This window comes from Manis pentadactyla, chromosome 5 (assembly GCF_030020395.1).
Source record: "Manis pentadactyla isolate mManPen7 chromosome 5, mManPen7.hap1, whole genome shotgun sequence".
Classification (NCBI taxonomy): Eukaryota; Metazoa; Chordata; class Mammalia; order Pholidota; family Manidae; genus Manis; species Manis pentadactyla.
This window is the reverse complement of record NC_080023.1, coordinates 155,625,959-155,643,672: the sequence shown is the minus strand read 5'-3', so window position 1 is coordinate 155,643,672 and position 17,714 is coordinate 155,625,959. Positions and strand designations below refer to the sequence as shown.

General features: G+C 35.0%; 1 protein-coding gene across 6 annotated transcripts in view; it reads right to left on the bottom strand.

The window, feature by feature from the left end:
• The window catches only part of ITCH (itchy E3 ubiquitin protein ligase), a 156,666-nt gene that overhangs the window by 38,778 nt on the left and 100,174 nt on the right, over nucleotides 1-17,714 (bottom strand). For 5 of the 6 annotated variants that reach the window (XM_057502924.1, XM_036902522.2, XM_057502925.1 and 2 more), the window contains 5 exons: nucleotides 9,410-9,567; nucleotides 8,003-8,192; nucleotides 6,718-6,813; nucleotides 5,291-5,465; nucleotides 1,705-1,774 (listed from right to left, as the gene is read on the bottom strand). In XM_057502924.1, the coding sequence (XP_057358907.1) occupies nucleotides 1,705-1,774; nucleotides 5,291-5,465; nucleotides 6,718-6,813; nucleotides 8,003-8,192; nucleotides 9,410-9,567 (689 nt within the window). Of the gene's footprint in view, nucleotides 1-1,704; nucleotides 1,775-5,290; nucleotides 5,466-6,717; nucleotides 6,814-8,002; nucleotides 8,193-9,409; nucleotides 9,568-17,714 lie in introns of those variants that run through there. The other variant, XM_036902524.2, reaches the window with a different exon arrangement.

Genomic DNA, 17,714 nt, shown 5'->3' with positions numbered 1-17,714 from the left:
TGACAAAAGCCAATCAGAGGTCACGGTTTTTCAGCAATAAAATTAAAAGGATAAATATGTGACCCTCAAATACACCCTTTTAGTGTAGTGTAACAATTTTTCCTCTGTGACATGGACATACAACAACTCTAGAAATAAAGCTGGGAAAACATCCATGTCTGGGAATGCAATCTGACAGGTTTGGTTCAATTGCCTCAAAAGAGCAACATCCACTCTTCTAAAGTACTTTATACCAACCATACACTGTCTACTCTGAGACTGCCAGGCTTTGGTGAAAACAAAACTTCACAGCCTTTCATATGCTCTCCCTTTGCTACAATCTAGTAACTACACAGTTAAGTATGACCTATTACATTTTTTAACCCTTTGACTCACAGGACTGTTAAGAGAAATAACCTTAAGAGCAACGAGGTTTCTCAAAGGCAGGTTTACAAACGCAGTATAATTTTACTGCCCAAATTCATGTGATCTTGACATATCAATGTTTTTCACCATTCTCAATAAAATTATGTTAAAGCAATCTATCCCAAAGATCAGTTCTTCCCAACAAGACTATCTAGAAATTACATGCTGAATTTACCCTAGTATTATGAAATATCTGCAAATCTTAAAGGTAAAACTTGAAAGGTTCCATAACTGGCTTTACTTTACTGTTTTCCACTTTCTCTATTTTCTTTGGCTTCCATGAAAACCTGTTTCTATATTGCCATGTTGATTCTGGAAACTTGCTATAGCATTATGATATATAATGCTATAAAACAGAATCTGGTAGGGCATACCCCTTAACAAAGTTTTAATAACTGAGGTACCAAATACATTCAGTAACAGAGCATGCTCATGTTCCACGGTGCAGAGCAGAATCACTATTCTAACAGTTCCCCTTCCACTGTTCTTTCAGATAACATCAACTCAAACAAATTCAACTGTATTTTGGAAGCAACAATGTGTTAAATATTTTTTAGACTTTTTACTTTTAAAATAATTATTACTCAAAGGATGTTGCAAAAATCATTCAAAAATCTCATGTACCCTTCACCAGTATCCCACAATGGTGATATGTTATATAGCTAAGTACAATTATCAAAAAATTATCAGAAAATTGACACTGGTGCATTACTGCTAACTACAGACTTTATTCAATTTCCACCAATTTTTAAAGCTTGTGTGAATGTACAGTACTACACACTTTTGTCCCATATGTACAGAACTATCCCAACACCACATAAGAACCGCTTATGTTAACTCCTGTATTTGCACCCACCTACTTGGTTGGCTCTGTCTTCTAGCAACTACTATCTGTTTTCCATATCTGTAAATTTTGTCATTTCCAGAATGTTATACAAATTGAATCATGCAGTATATAATCTTTTGATATTGACTTTTTTCCCTAAGCATATGCCCCTAAGGTCCAACCAGCTTGTTGTATGCATCAATAAACCATTTTCTTTATATAGCTAAGTAAGCAAAATATTTTTAAAGTTTACAAGAGTAAAATAATTCTGAATTCCAATAAAAGTTTACTTATTAAAAGAGGCAACTCAGAACTTTGGGGAATTTAATGCCTATTTGATTGATACTACCTGAATTAAACCAACCACCCAAAAAGCTTCCCAGACATTCAGTCAAGCAAGAACAGGGTATCCTCCATAAATATCTGATTTTCTAAATGACCAAATCCAATGAAAAAAAATTCATGGGACTTACCCCATCCAGGTGGCAAGGGACCAAGGGGATCATATTCTTTATTTTGTGATGTAGCAAACAAATCTTGATTCTATAATGAACAAAATGGTGACATAATAAACAACTTAAACAGATATCTTGAGGGCAAGCTTATTTGTTTTGATAAGATACCCCTGGCCACATGCAACATAACATACTCTTACAGAGTTTGTATTTTAGAGAAGTGTCACAGTCACAGATAAATGCCAAAACACTATGGCAGAGAAAAAATTTCCTGGCAATTATTTGAAATTCAAATATTACAAATACATAATCCTTATCCCCAATGACCATTTTTTTTCTTCTTTAGCTATAAATCACTAAAATATATAAACCCTCAAATATATTTATAAATAACAGTACCCAGAAAGTCATCAGATAGCTCAGGAAAATCTATTTCTAATTCAAAAAGAGAGGATCACATACAGAACAAGTAATATGCAAAGAATTGTGAGAAGAGTTAGGGAGGGGAGCAGGAAAAAACAGGCTGTCAGATGAACAAAAGGAAAGAAGTCTGGCTGGCTGGTATTGAAAAGCCTCAATCTATGCAGAAGACTTCTTAAATTTGTTTGCAAGGATCGCATTAGTGGAAAGAAAGTTTGGCTAGATAAAAGGAAAGCAGGTGTCAACTACTGGAAAAGGCCAAAGTGATTCTGACTCTGTATAGGGTTACTGAATGTGTTTTGGTTTAAACATACAGTAAAGTAGGTATCATTTATGCTTAGATTTGAAAAGCCCCTTCTTCTCCACAGTAAGATTAAGCAAATATATAATAGACTCTATCTCTCTACCTCCTTTGTTAATTATGAAGAAAATACACAAGCAAAATTGGACAGTGTACCCCATACACCCAGCACCAAGATTCAATAAGACTTTGCCATATTTCTTTATATTTTTTCCTGTTTTCTTTGCTGAAGCAAAAATCAGTCATCATTTTACCCTTATGTATTTTAGTATACCTACCTAAAATTTGTGTACATTTTCTCACATAACCACAGTATCATGATCACACTAGCAAAGAACCTATGTCAATTTTGTCATCTAATACCTAATCCTAATTAAAAGCCTCTGATTGCTTATATGTTCAAATCAGACTCTAAATAGTCTTCACATTACATTTGGTTACGTCTCTCAATGTATGGCACTTCCCCCCTTTGTCTTTTGGTGGTGTGTTTTCTTCCCCCCATGACTCTGACTTAAAAGAAAATGGGCTGAAAGTTTTAAAGCATATGAAAGATTTTCCATTTCTGATTCAACAGCTCTTGGAAAGAGACTTGTCAAGAACTGTCTTCGCTCTTCCTGATACACACGATTATGAAAACAAGTGAGAGACATGGTGTGTGTGGGGTCCCGGGGATGACAGTGTAGCTCAAAGACACATAGGGACGCTGTGGCATCTTGCTGCACTGATGGACAGTGACTGTAATGGGGTGTGTGTGGGGAGGACTCAATAATGGGGGTGAATGTAATAACCATATTGTTTTTCTCGTGAAACCTTCATAAGGTATATCAATGATACCATAATAAAAATAAATATGTAAAATTTCTTATCATTTCAAGAAAGGAAATGTTTTTATACCAAAGATAATAGTTTTGAAGCTGGAAAAATTTGTTTAGCATAATCCTATAAAAAATCAATTCTTTTTAGTCTAGAATACCAAATAACTTAGTAGGAAAACTTTACATTTATATGTTACAGTTAATATGGTTTATATGTTATGATTTCTATGATTCAGTTCTATACAATCACTTAAAAGTCAGGTAAATGTTTTAATTCTTTTCAAATTGCTTGGATTTACTTTTTCTATTCTTGTGCTCATGGATTTTTTTTTATTTGGTATCATTAATATACAATCACATGAGCAACATTCTGGTTACTAGATTCCCCTCATTATCAAGTCCCCACCACATACCCCATTAGTCACTGTCCATCAGCATAATAAGAAGTTATAGAGTCACTACTTGCCTTCTCTGTGCTATACTGCCTTTCCTGTGCCCCACCCTACATTATGTGTGCTAATCGCAATGCCCCTTATTCCCCTTCTCCCTCCCTTCCCACCCACCCTCCCCAGTCCCTTTCCCTTTGGTAACTGTTAGTCCATTCTTGGGTTCTGTGAGTCTGCTGCTGTTTTGTTCCTTCAGTTTTTACTTTGTTCTTATGCTCCACAGATGAGTGAAATCATTTGGTACTTGTCTTTCTCCACCTGGCTTATTTCACTGAGCATAATACCCTCTAGCTCCATCCATGTTGTTTCAAACAGTAGGATTTCTTTTCTCCTTATGGCTGAATATTTCCATAATTCCATTGTGTATATGTACCACTTCTTTATCCATTCATCTACTGATGGACACTTAGGTTGCTTCCATTTCTTGGCTATTGTAAATAGTGCTGCCATAAACATAGGGGTGCATATGTCTTCTTAAAACTGGGCTCCTGCATTCTTAGCGTAAATTCCTAGGAGTGGAATTCCTGGGTCAAATGGTATTTCTATTTTGAGTTTTTTGAGGAACCTCCATACTGCTTTCACAATGGTTGAACTAATTTACATTCCCACCAGCAGTGTAGGAGGGTTCCGCTTTCTCCACATCCTCGCCAGCATTTGTTGTTCCTAGTCTTTTCTATGTTGGCCATCCTAACTGGTGTGAAGTGATATCTCATTGTAGTTTTTATTTGCATTTCCCTGATAATTAGCGATGTGGAGCCATCTGAATTCCTTCTTTGGAGAAGTGTGTGTTCATAACCTCCGCCCATTTTTAACTGGGTTATTTGCTTTTTGGGTATTGAGGTGTGTGAGTTCTTCATATATTTTGGATGTTAACCCCTTGTCGGATATGTCATTTACAAATATATTCTCCCATACTGTAGGATGCCTTTTTGTTCTGCTGATGGGTGTTCTTTGCTATAGAGAAACTTTTTAGCATGACATAGTCCCATTTCTTCATTTTTTAATTTTGTTTCCCTTGCCTGAGGAGATGGGTTCAGGTAAAAGTTGCTCATGTTTATATTCAAGAGATTTTTGCCTATGTTTTCTTCTAAGAGTTTTATGGTTTCATGACTTACATTCAGGTCTTTGATCCATTTCAAGTTTACTTTTGTGTATGGGGTTAGATAGTAATCCAGTTTCATTCTCTTGCATGTAGGTGTCCAGTTTTGCCAGCACCAGCTGTTGCAGAGGCTGTCATTTCCCCACTGCATATTCACGGCTCCTTTATTGTGTATTAATTGACCATATATGCTTGAGTTTATATCTGGGCTCTATAGTCTGTTCCATTGGTCTATGGGTCTGTTCTTGTTTGTGCCCATGGATTTTAAGTTGTCTTAAGGTACTGTTTGTTATTTTATTTTTAACATTAACAAAGCAAAGGAGGTTCAACTTCAGGAAATTTTAAAGAAAGAATTTATCACATACACAGAACATTCAAGACAAGATCTAAAAATATCTACAACACCAGCAACTAGGTTGCCATCCTAGCTCTACCTACTTTGTAGTGCTTTACATTTCATTTGCAGGAAAAGGTTAAAAACCAAATACTCTTTATTAGTTGTATAATATAATAGGCTACTCACCCCATAAATGAATCTCTGGTTAAACTGCTGCATTGCTCCTTGAAGTTGACTACGTTGGAGCTGCCACTGTTCATAGTTCCGGACAGATTCCAATGTTGGCCTCTGCCACGTTGTTGTTCTTGTGAAGTGATCAACATAATAAATACGTCCCATGTTGTCAACTCGCCGTTCCCAGCTAAGTCAGAACAAAAACCACCTAAGTCAACAATTACATGTGAAACTGGTAAGAACTGAACAGGACTTACCTTGGCCCTGTTGCAGGTTTGGTAAGATTTTACCATAAGTAACTACTTCTGATTTACCTAAATTCTTTTTTTTTGTTTTATGTATTTTTAAATGGTCTGTGAGCTTAAGAGGAATGTTACTAAAAATTTCTTTCTTATAAGTTCTTAAGATGTATCAGTGAGGTTTTTAAAACATAATGTATATAGAGTAAGTCTGAAACAATTATTAAGAAAACAGTTTCTTTCCAATGTTGTTTTGACTACTACAATCCTAACAGGGACACAACTGTATTTATATAGCTTTTCACAGATATCAAAAAGCACTTTTTCACAATAATACAACTGTCCTATTTATCATTTCAAATCAGTGCATAGTTTTAACTCAACATTGAACACTCACTTGATTTCCACCTGGTTGAATGTGTACGGTTGTTTATTACAAATAGTATAGTAAAATAGCAAATACCTTTAACTACATAAAAAATTGCTTTCTTTCTTTGGAGGATTACTAAGGGTATATGCGTTATTATGTTGATATACACTTCCTGTAGGAGTTGTGGCTCATTTATACTCCCACCAGCAATGTTGTGAGGTCAAGTTCCTCCACAATCTCACAAACACTGGATATTATCTGCTAATTTAACAGGTAAAACAGTATCTTTTAGATTGTGTGAGATTACTAGGAAGAGTAAATATTTTCCCATATTTGCTACTGACTACACTTGACCAACTATTTTATATAGTGTAAATGTTAAATGCTTAATACCATGCTTAATACTTAATATATCTTTTAATTCCTTAAGTACTTTGCAATGACTTCACTATTACATACTAAAGTTTTTTATACAACTGGGACATTGTCCTCATATATATATGATAGGAGCTATTATTATTACTCTGTTAAAGATAATTACTGTTGAAGAAACTAATCCTAAAACCCTGTGGTTTGAGCCAGGTAAAGTTCAGAAAGGAAAACTTGGAAGTTGCAAGACTTACAGAAATCTTTGGGTCAGAAATGAGTGAAAATAAAAATCATTCATTATGCTCAATTCTCTCTCTTCTTTCTACTTTGCACACACCACAGAACAAAGTGGACAGAGAAAAAACTCAAGGGGAAAGTAAGAATGTCAGGCAGATTTTGTACAGGTATAATCTGTAGATCTGATTAAATACCTTTTGTTCTTCTTTAATTCAGATACTTACCCAGGAGGTAGAGGTTCTGGTCTATCCCATGTTGTCCTTTTTTCAATGTGATCTACATAGTAAACTCGTCCATGTTGGTCCATTCTCTGCTCCCAACTGAAACACAAAATTAAAGAGGTTGGTATGGCATTTGTATGAGTAGCCCAACTTTTTAATCCTGTCTTTATCTTTTTCTCATATTAGGAGACCATTATTACAGAACTGAGCCAAATAGCATGTCAGCATATATAGAAGATCCTAAAGAATTTAGGAATAAAGTCAGGAAGTGTTATCCTGAGGGTGACACACAGTGAAATGAGATTTCTTCTGCAGAAGTATCTGCTCAGGAAATACCAGTATTTCTAAACAGGCTTGAGATCAATGCACTCAGAAGACAAAATCTGTCTTAATTTTATCACAGTATACTTGAGTGGAAAAGAAAGCTGTAATTAATGTTATGAAATCTGAAGACTGAGCTGCTAACTGAGGGCAAAAGATTGTTTGGGTTCTAGAAAAACTGAAACCAAAGCATAGGACTTTATCAGATGTGTCTCTGTACAGTCCAACAAAGTCAATCTAAGTATTCAAGTCTTAGTAGGTTTACTCCCAAAGTAAAGAACAGAGGAAAAAACCATCATAGCTTTGAAGTACCAATTACAAAAGCACCCTGTTTCTCTTTGTTCATCTCTTTTACAGAAAACTTTCTAATTTGGCTTCCCATGCAGGCTTTGCAAAAGGAAAAGGGCCTAACTATCCACGTAAGTAATATAATATGTTCAACAATTTAAATTCTCATCATGAGTTTATTAATTTATCAGGCAGTCAATCTTGATTAGCATTCTATGCTCTGGATTAATTTGAATGCTAATATATATATACTATTAGAGTATTACTAATTTTTAAAATAATCAGTAGAAATTAAAATAGGATGGGTTTCCTAAATTATTACTTTGATGTGACTTTATAATGGAAAAATTTTATTTTAAAAAGCAATTTTTAAAAATCCCAAAGAAAAAGCAATATGAATTTGGTGACTAGTTTATTATTTAGCCTTGATCAACTTCCTATGGTATAGAGTCCTTCAAAAACTACAAAAAAAAAAAAAATTCTTCCACTTTACTCTGAAAATAAGGGGTAAAATTCCAAATGTGTCAAGTTTTGTTCAATTTGACTCTAAACCCTCACCACAAAGTCAGTTACAATTGCTTGAAGATTTTTTAAGGAATGGATTTTAGTACTATCTTCCTTATAAATAAATATATGCAGAAGCCTAAAGAACAAATGTTAACCAGAAACAGTTACTCACCCAGGTGGTAGGGGAGCCTGAGGTACAGGATTTAATGGCCTAGGGCCTGAGCCTCCAGATATAGTAAGAGGAATTATTAATCCAGATGTTGCTCCCTCAGATGTGTTTGAATTTGTATTTGTTGGTGGCAGAGAGCCTGTACTAGATCCATCACTTTCAGAATTGGCAGATGGTGAACCATTCACAGATGCTATTTGAAAATTGGGAGAAAACAGGAAAATAGTATTTTCAGAAATCTAAATTCAGGATAGAATTTTAACTTTAAAAAATAAAAATGCAGACAAGAGAATGTGAAATTTAAAACGTGGATATGCAGGTGAAAATTACTTCAAATAAATTATAGGAATTAGCGAACGGTACCATTTAACAGGCTTGTTCGCAACTTCTTTGGTTCATCTACCCATGTCTCATTAATTATGAAGCATATACAGATTTAATTCCTGATGGCACAGAAAACAAAAAACTTTCAGAATAGAAAAGCATTGGTATCCCTTGGTATTGTAAGTGCACTTAGTTATTTTCTAAATCCTTAAAACTGTCTTTCCTAGGAAACCCTATAGATGAGAGACCAATATCTGATGTTAGTCATAATATGGAAGTTCTGATAAGCAATAATATTCTTACAAATAGGTATTAAGTACATATTAACATCTTCAAGAAATACTCATTGACAAAACAATTCCTGGAGGAAGCCATCAATTTTATGACAAAGTAATATACAATCTTAGAGGCTGGGAAAATATAGAAAACACAATTATTTACAGAAAAAAAGGTGAACATGTATAATTAAACCCAAAGTAATTTAATATGGACAACAAACTTATTTGCTGATAATATTTGGCTTAATTATTTTACATTTCCCATACTAGCAGATGGAAATATAAGATCAAAGATTTGTTCTTGCCAGCCAAGAAAAATGAATAACCTAACATGTAGATGTTTACCTTTTCATTATATGAAATACTTCATTTGTTGTATAATTTTTGCTTCAAAATCTGATTATCATTTAGCATTGTTGGGCTAGTTACCATTTACTAATTGTCTTTTTAAAGGATATAATGAGACAAAGCAAACAGGTACTTGACTGTATGACATGCTTATGTCCACACAGTTACAAACCCTGCTGGGAAACTGAAAATTTATCTGTATTGCCTATACTTTAAATAATGCACGTCTGATTCTAATCTCCCTCTCTCTCCTTATTTCTCATTTTCAACAGAGCACTTGCCTCAGTAACATTACCTAGAGGAATAACTTAGGGAAAAGGCATGTCTTGGTTACTACAGAAAGATCATTCTTAGCTAATATCTTAAGTGTAAATATACAGCTAGAAAACCAACCTACAAGGGTCTCTTGACACTTACCTGAGGATCAATTCCCAAGCAACATTATTTGCATTCACAGTACCTGGTCTACGTGGGGTAGGTGGAGGTGGACGTGAAGGTCTTGGAGGCCTAGAAGGTTTAAAACCACCATTTGAGAGTAATGGAGAATTATTCCCATTGATTCTCCTATTTTCACCAGACCCTGCATCCTCAGGGTCATCTGATCCATTTGTGTTCACTCTAAATAAGAAGTGGGGAAAGAGAAGGGAGAGAGAATGCTCTTTGAATTTTACCAAAAACCAGCAAAAAACCCAAACCTGAAATTTTAGGAGCTTGAGAAAAGCTTCCTATTTTCTGGACAGCCTTATCAAACACATAAACAGCCTTTGGGTAGAGTCTTATATATAACCTCACAGCCCATGCAGAAACAGGCAGGGGTTTCCCAAGGGCACAGAAACACTTAGGACCTTTAAAAATGGTTAGGTATGCTGACTCAGATTTCAAATAAGTCTTTAGAGGCTCTGTATATAAGCAGGAACAGAGATAAATTCTCAAAATTCCAATGCCTTAAGAAAGGGCACTATTTTACCACAAGTACAGACAATGTCACCATCATCATCTTGGTTTCCATTGGCTTTTAGTATTATTCAGGCTTAGGGTAGGGCTGACTGTTCCATAGCAAGAGAAACACCTATACCTATTTCCCAGGGACAGGGTTGCTTTCCCTCCAACCGAGCAAATGATATACAAAATGTTCAAAGTTAGTGATCTAGAGTAGAGGCGGCCACAGACCTTTTTTAAAAAGAGCTATCATTTCTTCAAAGCAATGACATCAACTGAAGAGAAAGGGGGAAGGACACTAACAGGAAGTGTCAGAATGAAAATTACTACTGCTATCAGCTAAGTACAGTTTATTCTTTTTCCCAGGGGGATCCAGTCATGAATTAGAAAGCAGAGTGTAGTGTGAATTAGCTAGGCTCTAATACCTACTACTGGGTAAGCAGCAAATCACTACACAGTATTAATCTACACCCCTGACCTTCAGAACAAGCCTAAAATAAATAAAACCTAACAGATTTAAGAAACCAAAATAGAGAAGCAGCACCATGTATTAATTTTCTAACTATGTCCCCCAAAAGTTCTATAGGGCCTTTCTTCTCAAAGTATAGATTTGGGCCAGAAGCAAGGGCAACACAGAAGAAGTTTTTGTTAGAAATGCACAATCACGGACTCTACTCCCAGGATCCACTATATCAGAATTAGCATTTCTTTTTTTTTTAATGTATTGTAATTCATAACTACAGGGATTTGTTCTAACAACAGCATTACATTTATTCAACAGCTCTTGTTGAATTTTTTGTGTATGTGTGATTTTTTTTTATTTTGGTATCATTAATGTACAATTAGTTGAACATTATGGTTACTAGATTCCCCCCATTGTTAAGTCCCCACCACATACTCCATTACAGTCACTGTCCATCAGCATAGTAAGATGCTATAGAATCACTACTTGTCTTCTCTGTGTTGTACAAGCCTCCCCATGTGCCCCACCCACATTATGTCTGCTAATAGTAATGCCCCCCCTTTTTTCCCCCTTATCCCTCCCTTCCCACCCATCCTCCCCAGTCCCTTTCCCTTCGGTAACTGTTAGTCCATTCTTGGGTTCTGCAACTCTGCTGCTGCTTTGTTCCTTCAGTTTTTTTCTTTGTTCTTATATTCCACAGATGAGTGAAGTCATCTGATACTTGTCTTTCTCTGCCTGGCTTATTTCACTGAGCATAATACCCTCTAGCTCCATCCATGTTGTTGCAAATGGTAGGATTTGTTTTCTTCTTATGGCTGAATAATATTCCTCTGTGTATATGTACCATATCTTCTTTACCCATTCATGTACTGATGGACACTTAGGTTGCTTCCATTTCTTGGCTATTGTAAATTGTGCTGCAATACACATAGGGGTGCTTATGTCTTTTTGAAACTGGGCTGCAGCATTCTTAGGGTAAATTCCTAGGAGTGGAATTCCTGGGTCAAACGGTATTTCTATTTTGAGTTTTTTCAGGAACCTCCATACTGCTTTCCACAAAGGTTGAACTTTAAATTCCCACCAGTAGTGTAGGAGGGTTCTGCTTTCTCCACATCCTCACCAACATTTGTTGTTGTCCGTCTTTTGGATGGTGGTCTTGATGCTTTTTTAAGAGACAGAACAACTGGTAGAAATGGACCAAATGTGGAAAATTGAGGTTTCTGGTTCTGACTCTATTATTGATAAATTATACGACCAAATACATTATTTAATCTCTTGGCACCTTTCCAAAGTTCATTACCCAGAGTAAATGATTTCTTAAAAGCCTTCTCAGCTAGAAAATGGATACTAAATTTGCATATTCAGTGCTAGTCAAGTTTTAGGGGTATGTGAGGGAGGAGGAACATTCAAGGCATGTGGTAAATCTGTTATGTCAAAGTTCAAGCAATGGATTCTAAAAATGGTATGTTGTTGGGGATTAAAATCTTGGACATTTTAACATCCATGCTGTTCACCCTTCTAATATCTTGGTTTCAGTTCCTCAACATAGTTATCTGACAACCTGTGTAGTAGATAACTCCTTAAATTTCTTAATTAGAATTGTTCCTTCTCTTGTATCTTAAACTCTGAAATCCTTCTACCTACAACTTCTAATCTTTCTGCCTCCTACTCTTAACTTTTTTCAGTTTCATCATAACCTTTAATCCTCTTTATCTTCATAGTCCATCAGCTCCCTTCAAGTCTCACTTGGGCCCCATCACAGGTTACTTTCTCTAGTACCTTTAATTCCTTCACTATTGCCCAACATGACCCACCCCCAAGCAATTTTTCTTTACAACTAATCCTTCATTTCGCTTGTTCCACCACTGTTTTCTGGGGCCAAGAAGTAATGCTGGAATGTCCCAGTTGAAAAATCAGGTATATTTCAGTAACATAAATAAGCTAGGCAAAGTACTAAATTAAAGGGGCAGGCTGTTCTACAAAACATTCTGATAAATATTCTCGTAGGCCCAGTAAGGAAAAGTACTGAGGTTTTCATTTCCAGTGACTCAAAAGATAAAGTTTTTTCTTTTTTCCTCCTGTTAGTGTATGTGCTGCTATAGTGAGCACTTTTTTCCTGTTAAAAAGAAGAAATTACAGCTCAAGTCTCCTGGAGTTGAAGAATTAGAAATGACAGATGACTATCACAACGTACACGACAGGTTCACCAGGATTGGTGCAATGGTATTAAAATTAATAGTAATAAAAAATTGGTAATATTTTGATAGGATGAAAAGCTTTTACTAGGTGCTATACAATATATAGACTAAGCAAAAAATAGAAAAGAATTGAAATCATGCTTCTGTAGTCTGTATCTCTTTATTCTGGTAGACTTCAGTTTCCTAAAGCTTGATCAGTTCAAAGAGACTAGAGCAACATAGGCTACAGTTCACAATATTTAAGAACTTCAACTGGGCTATCCAAACTACTTGGAAATCAATCATTTCCTACATCTTTAACCTATTCCTGGCCACATTCCCAATGCCGAATGAAAACCTTTTCCATCTCCTCAAATATCTAATTGCAATCCATAGATAACTCTGACTCTACCTTTTCCCTAAAATGGCTATCTGCTATCCTTTAACTTTCTTTACCTACTTTAAAATTTCTCTGCGTTCTGGATTTCAGCCTGTGTCTTCTAGGACTTCCCACAATCATTTAACATCTTTCTTTTATGTTTCATTACCTTCCTTCTTCCAGATCTTTCCTCTCAATTCACAAATATAATTGAACGTCTCAGCCTAAAACACTTCCTCAATCCCAACTGCTCCTCAGACTGTTCTCTCATTCTCCTTTTCTTCAGTATAATTTTCTGCATTTATGCAATTAATGTATTTAGTACATTTTAATTTGTAAAAGGTTTTCAAAGGGAAAAGTAACTTGTAATTATAATTATAAAATAAAAAATTACCTTCAATCCTACACTCTGGAGATTATTGCCATTAAAATGGGATTATCTATTACCGGTCCTTTTTTTGTTGGGTATGACTGTGATCATACAAACTTTCATATCCTGAGCAAATTTTTGTTTTGTTACTCATTGTATACTGGGCATTTCCCCAAAATTATTCAAAAACATTTCTAAGAACTGTAGAGTATTCGAACACATAGATACAATATAATCATCTTTTCTTTTTTTTCAGGGGTGTATGTGGTAGTGGGGCAGGTCGGGGGGTGCACTTTCTATTTCCTTCAGATAGACAATAGCTGGGTCAAAATATGCAAATACTTTGAAGCCTGAAATATGGACTGCTAAAATTAAAAGAAAAGTTAAGGTAATAATTATCTGTTCTCCCATCATCTAGATAGGAAAATGCCTATTTCACTATGAAATATTTAGTACTTTTATATCTTTGCCAATTTGGTAAATAAAAATGCTAATCTTCAACAGTATCTTATTTACAGGCCATCTGTTTCTTCTTTCATGAACTGTTTATAAGACTTTCACACATTTTTTAGATTAATAGTTTTCCTTATTACTAGTAAGAGCTTTCTATAATCTGAAGATACTAATTTATCATTTCTCATATTGATCAAATATTTGTCCTTTGATTTTAATTTTATATTTTTAAATATATAACTTTATTATTTCTGTATAATTAAATTTATTCAGAAATAAGCTAACTATGCAAATTTTCTTTTCTTCTAAAGGTTTTATAGTTACATTTTTTTATATCAATTTCAAAATCAACCTGGAATCTACTCTGACCTTGGAATGAGCTGAAGTTCTAACCTAATTTTTCTTTTCCCACACAGCCACTCTTCCCTGGCTTGATTAGTCTAAGACCTCATTCTCTTCTGCAGTATTATAATGTTAAATATCCCATCTTTAAAAACATTTTTCTCTTAACTTCTGTGACACTGCTTTTCTAATCTTTTATTGCTACTTCTTACCATCTCTTCTTGAGTTTGTCTTCCTCCTAGACTCTCTCTAAAATGATTCTCAAATCAGAATCTCTTATCTTTGTTTCATTCCCATCCTCTAGTACCTAACTACCAACCAAATATAGGAGATCTACAATAACTCTCCAACCCTAAGACTACTCTTCCTCCTACATTCTGGTTCTGTGGGTAACACTACTGTCCTCCCACTTTGACTTTTCTTCTCTCCTGTGCTTCTTGATACTCAGTACTTAAGTCCCATTGAGTTCACTTCCACATTCTTTCTCTACTGTTCTATCCCCAGTGCTACATTATCTCTCAACTTCTGATTGAGAGATAACTGTTAAAACTTCCCACAAAGGTCTTCCCATCTTCACTCACCACCATATAATCCAAACTATACATAACTACAAAGTAAAATAATTTCTCCTACGCAGTTCTGATTATACCAATGTCCTGTTCCAAGTATTTTTAGAGACATTCCTCTCAGCAGAAAAAGATTCTATAACACTATACATGCAAACTAAAATCTCTACTTGGCTCCAACCTATGTAATAGGAAAAATAACTAACAATTATTGAGTGCTAAGCACTTACATGGGGAGGAAAGGCATCCTACTACAGGCAGCAGTAAAACATGATAATTATGAGCTCAGGCTCTGAAGGTGGGAAGTCACAGGTTCAACTGTACCATTTATATTATTAACTCAGGCAAGTTCCTGTCCCTTTCTGAGCCTCAATTTTCCTGCAACCTATAAAAATGAAACCTACCTATCTCATCAAAATGTTTAAGGATTAACTTAAATAACAGGGGACATGCTCAACATACTGCCTGAGACATAATAAGAGGCATAATATTGATTGATTCTACTCTCAAATTCACCTTCTATTTTCCCCTTTCAATTACTCTATTTTCAGCTAAAAGCTGTGACAGAGATTTCCAATGAAACACCCCGTATTCTTCTCCACCTTCATGCATGTTTTTCTTCCCTCTACCTACAATTCTTTCCTCTCTCTAATTCCCCCAAGACATATATATCCTAATTATAATTGTATTTTATGGACTTAAATCAAATGCTATTTCTTCCATAAGTTTTTACACATTTCATTTTATACAGATTTACATATTTAAATGCAATCATATATTATTTTCCAATAGTAAATAAATGAACAGAAATCAGGATTAAACTAGCTCTGAAGTAAAAGACTGTAAGATTAAGATGGGGTGACATTTCTGGCAAATTCTGCAAGCATGGATTTTCAAGAAACAGACTTGTTCACATACATAACTGAAAAGATTTCCCATTATAGAGTGTTGTAATCCAAGAAATATGTGTACATCTAACCACAGTGGTTCTCGAGTATAGGTCCTGCCTAAGAGGACCAGCACCACCTGGGAACTTGTGAGAAATGCAAATCTCGGGCTCCATGCTAGATTGACACACTGGGAACTGGACATGAGGTTCAGCAACCAGTGTTTGAACAAGTTGTCCAGGTGATTCTAATGCTCTCTGAAGTTGGAAAAACAATGCCATACTAAAATAGAACTTGTGGTTTTTAGTTTCTTTAGTAAGTGGGTATGAAGCTAAAACCTGAATTGGATTTTGAAAAACAATATAGAAACCCACACTTTACAAAATTCAGTGTGAACTCACTACCACCACTATATTTGAAAAGCAATGGGCTATTATGGGCCAATACAGCTTTATTCCTTTGCTCCACAATCTTACCTCTGCTTATCTGACAATACAAATATATTTGACCTATACAAAAACTCAGGTGTTTATGAACAGGATAAAGAATCCTGGAGAACCAAGATGCTAATATAGTAAGGTCTTAAGAAATATACAAATGAAAAAATAACAATCAAGAAGGCATCTAACAATAAAATCTTAAACACCAAGCACCACAAACCACCTTGATACTTCGTAAAAATGACAAGACAAAACTGAGAAATATAAAATATCCAGCACACTACGCAAGAAAACAGACCAACAAGACTACACTCATAATACACACAATGCTTGAATTAGAACAAAAAGGTGAAACAATCCAAAGCAGTTTAGTAAATTTCCTAAATGATAACTGGGTGAGGGAAAGAAGAAGCCCTTGTTCACTGGATATATGTTGTCCTGCTTTTTTTAGGCTTACAATTATGAAATCTATATATAAAAGCAAAGGGCGAAAGGAAGTCACTGTCATGACTGTGTAGTAACATTTAAATAGCATTTGACAGTTTACAAAATGCTTTTTAAACCCATCATCTCAGAGGTATGCTTTCTGGAATAAAAACTAATGCAAAGGAATTCATACTTAACACAGATAAGCTCAAACATTAATCTAGCAGCCTCAGAAACCTAGAATACAGTTCCTCAAATTATTTATGACAATGACTCACTTGGGAAGATGTAAAGCACTGATTAAATAAATAGCACGAAGCTTGGGCTCTAGTAATGCCTTTGCAAGAAATTTATAGCTGTCTAGAGCGGTTTCATCAAAGTATTTTAAGAGAGTTGCAAAAAAAGAAGCAAGAGTGGCACAACAGAACCTTTGAATGGGCATATAAAACACTCATTTATGCAAAAATACAGGTTTATTATGCAAAAGAGGAGTTAACTGATCAAAGTAAACTGAAATATTAAAATATTTTTATACAGAAAATTTCAGGAATTCACAAACTTCTAATAAACATAAAAATAAAAAGAGGCTAAGACGCACAAGCTACCTTCCAGTCTACAGAGATATTTATGTAACTTAAAAACCTTCTCTATTGCTTTGTAGTAACAGTGAAAAATAAAAGCTGTTACTGTTACTCTCAGCAAGAGTTACTACTCCTTAATATTCTACCTCTTGTGAGACTAGCATAGGAGATGAGTGTTTGATACAGGAGTGACTCTCTGAAGGTAAATCTCTTATTAGGTAAAAAAGAACAGTTTTATAAACTTTGATTTTCCTAGAGATCTTGATGAGTTTTCTTTTTAAAACATTTTACTATAAAACTTCCCATATTATCACAAAAACAGACTAGAATAACAAACTCCCATCTACCTATCAACTCAGTTTCAGCAGCCATAAACATTTTGTTCTACCTGTTCTACCTACCCTTGTCTACAACATCTGATACTATAGTACTACATTTTTCTGGGTATTTTCCTTATAGGCTGTAACATCGTTTTTCTGGTTCTTCTCTTCTACTACTTCTGTGGTTCATCTCCTTCCTACCCATTGCTAACCAGCCTGAGAAAAACAAAGAACACAATGGGATTTTATAACTCTTAAGACATATTACTGTTTTAAGATTAGGATCATCATCTTACCTAATTTTATTTCTCATTACCAGTTTCCAGGATAACTAATAAAACAACTAACATTTAAGCCAGTTAACAAACCAAGGCATTCAATGCTTTTCCAGCCCTAAACGTGAACACGGACAGGCACATAAA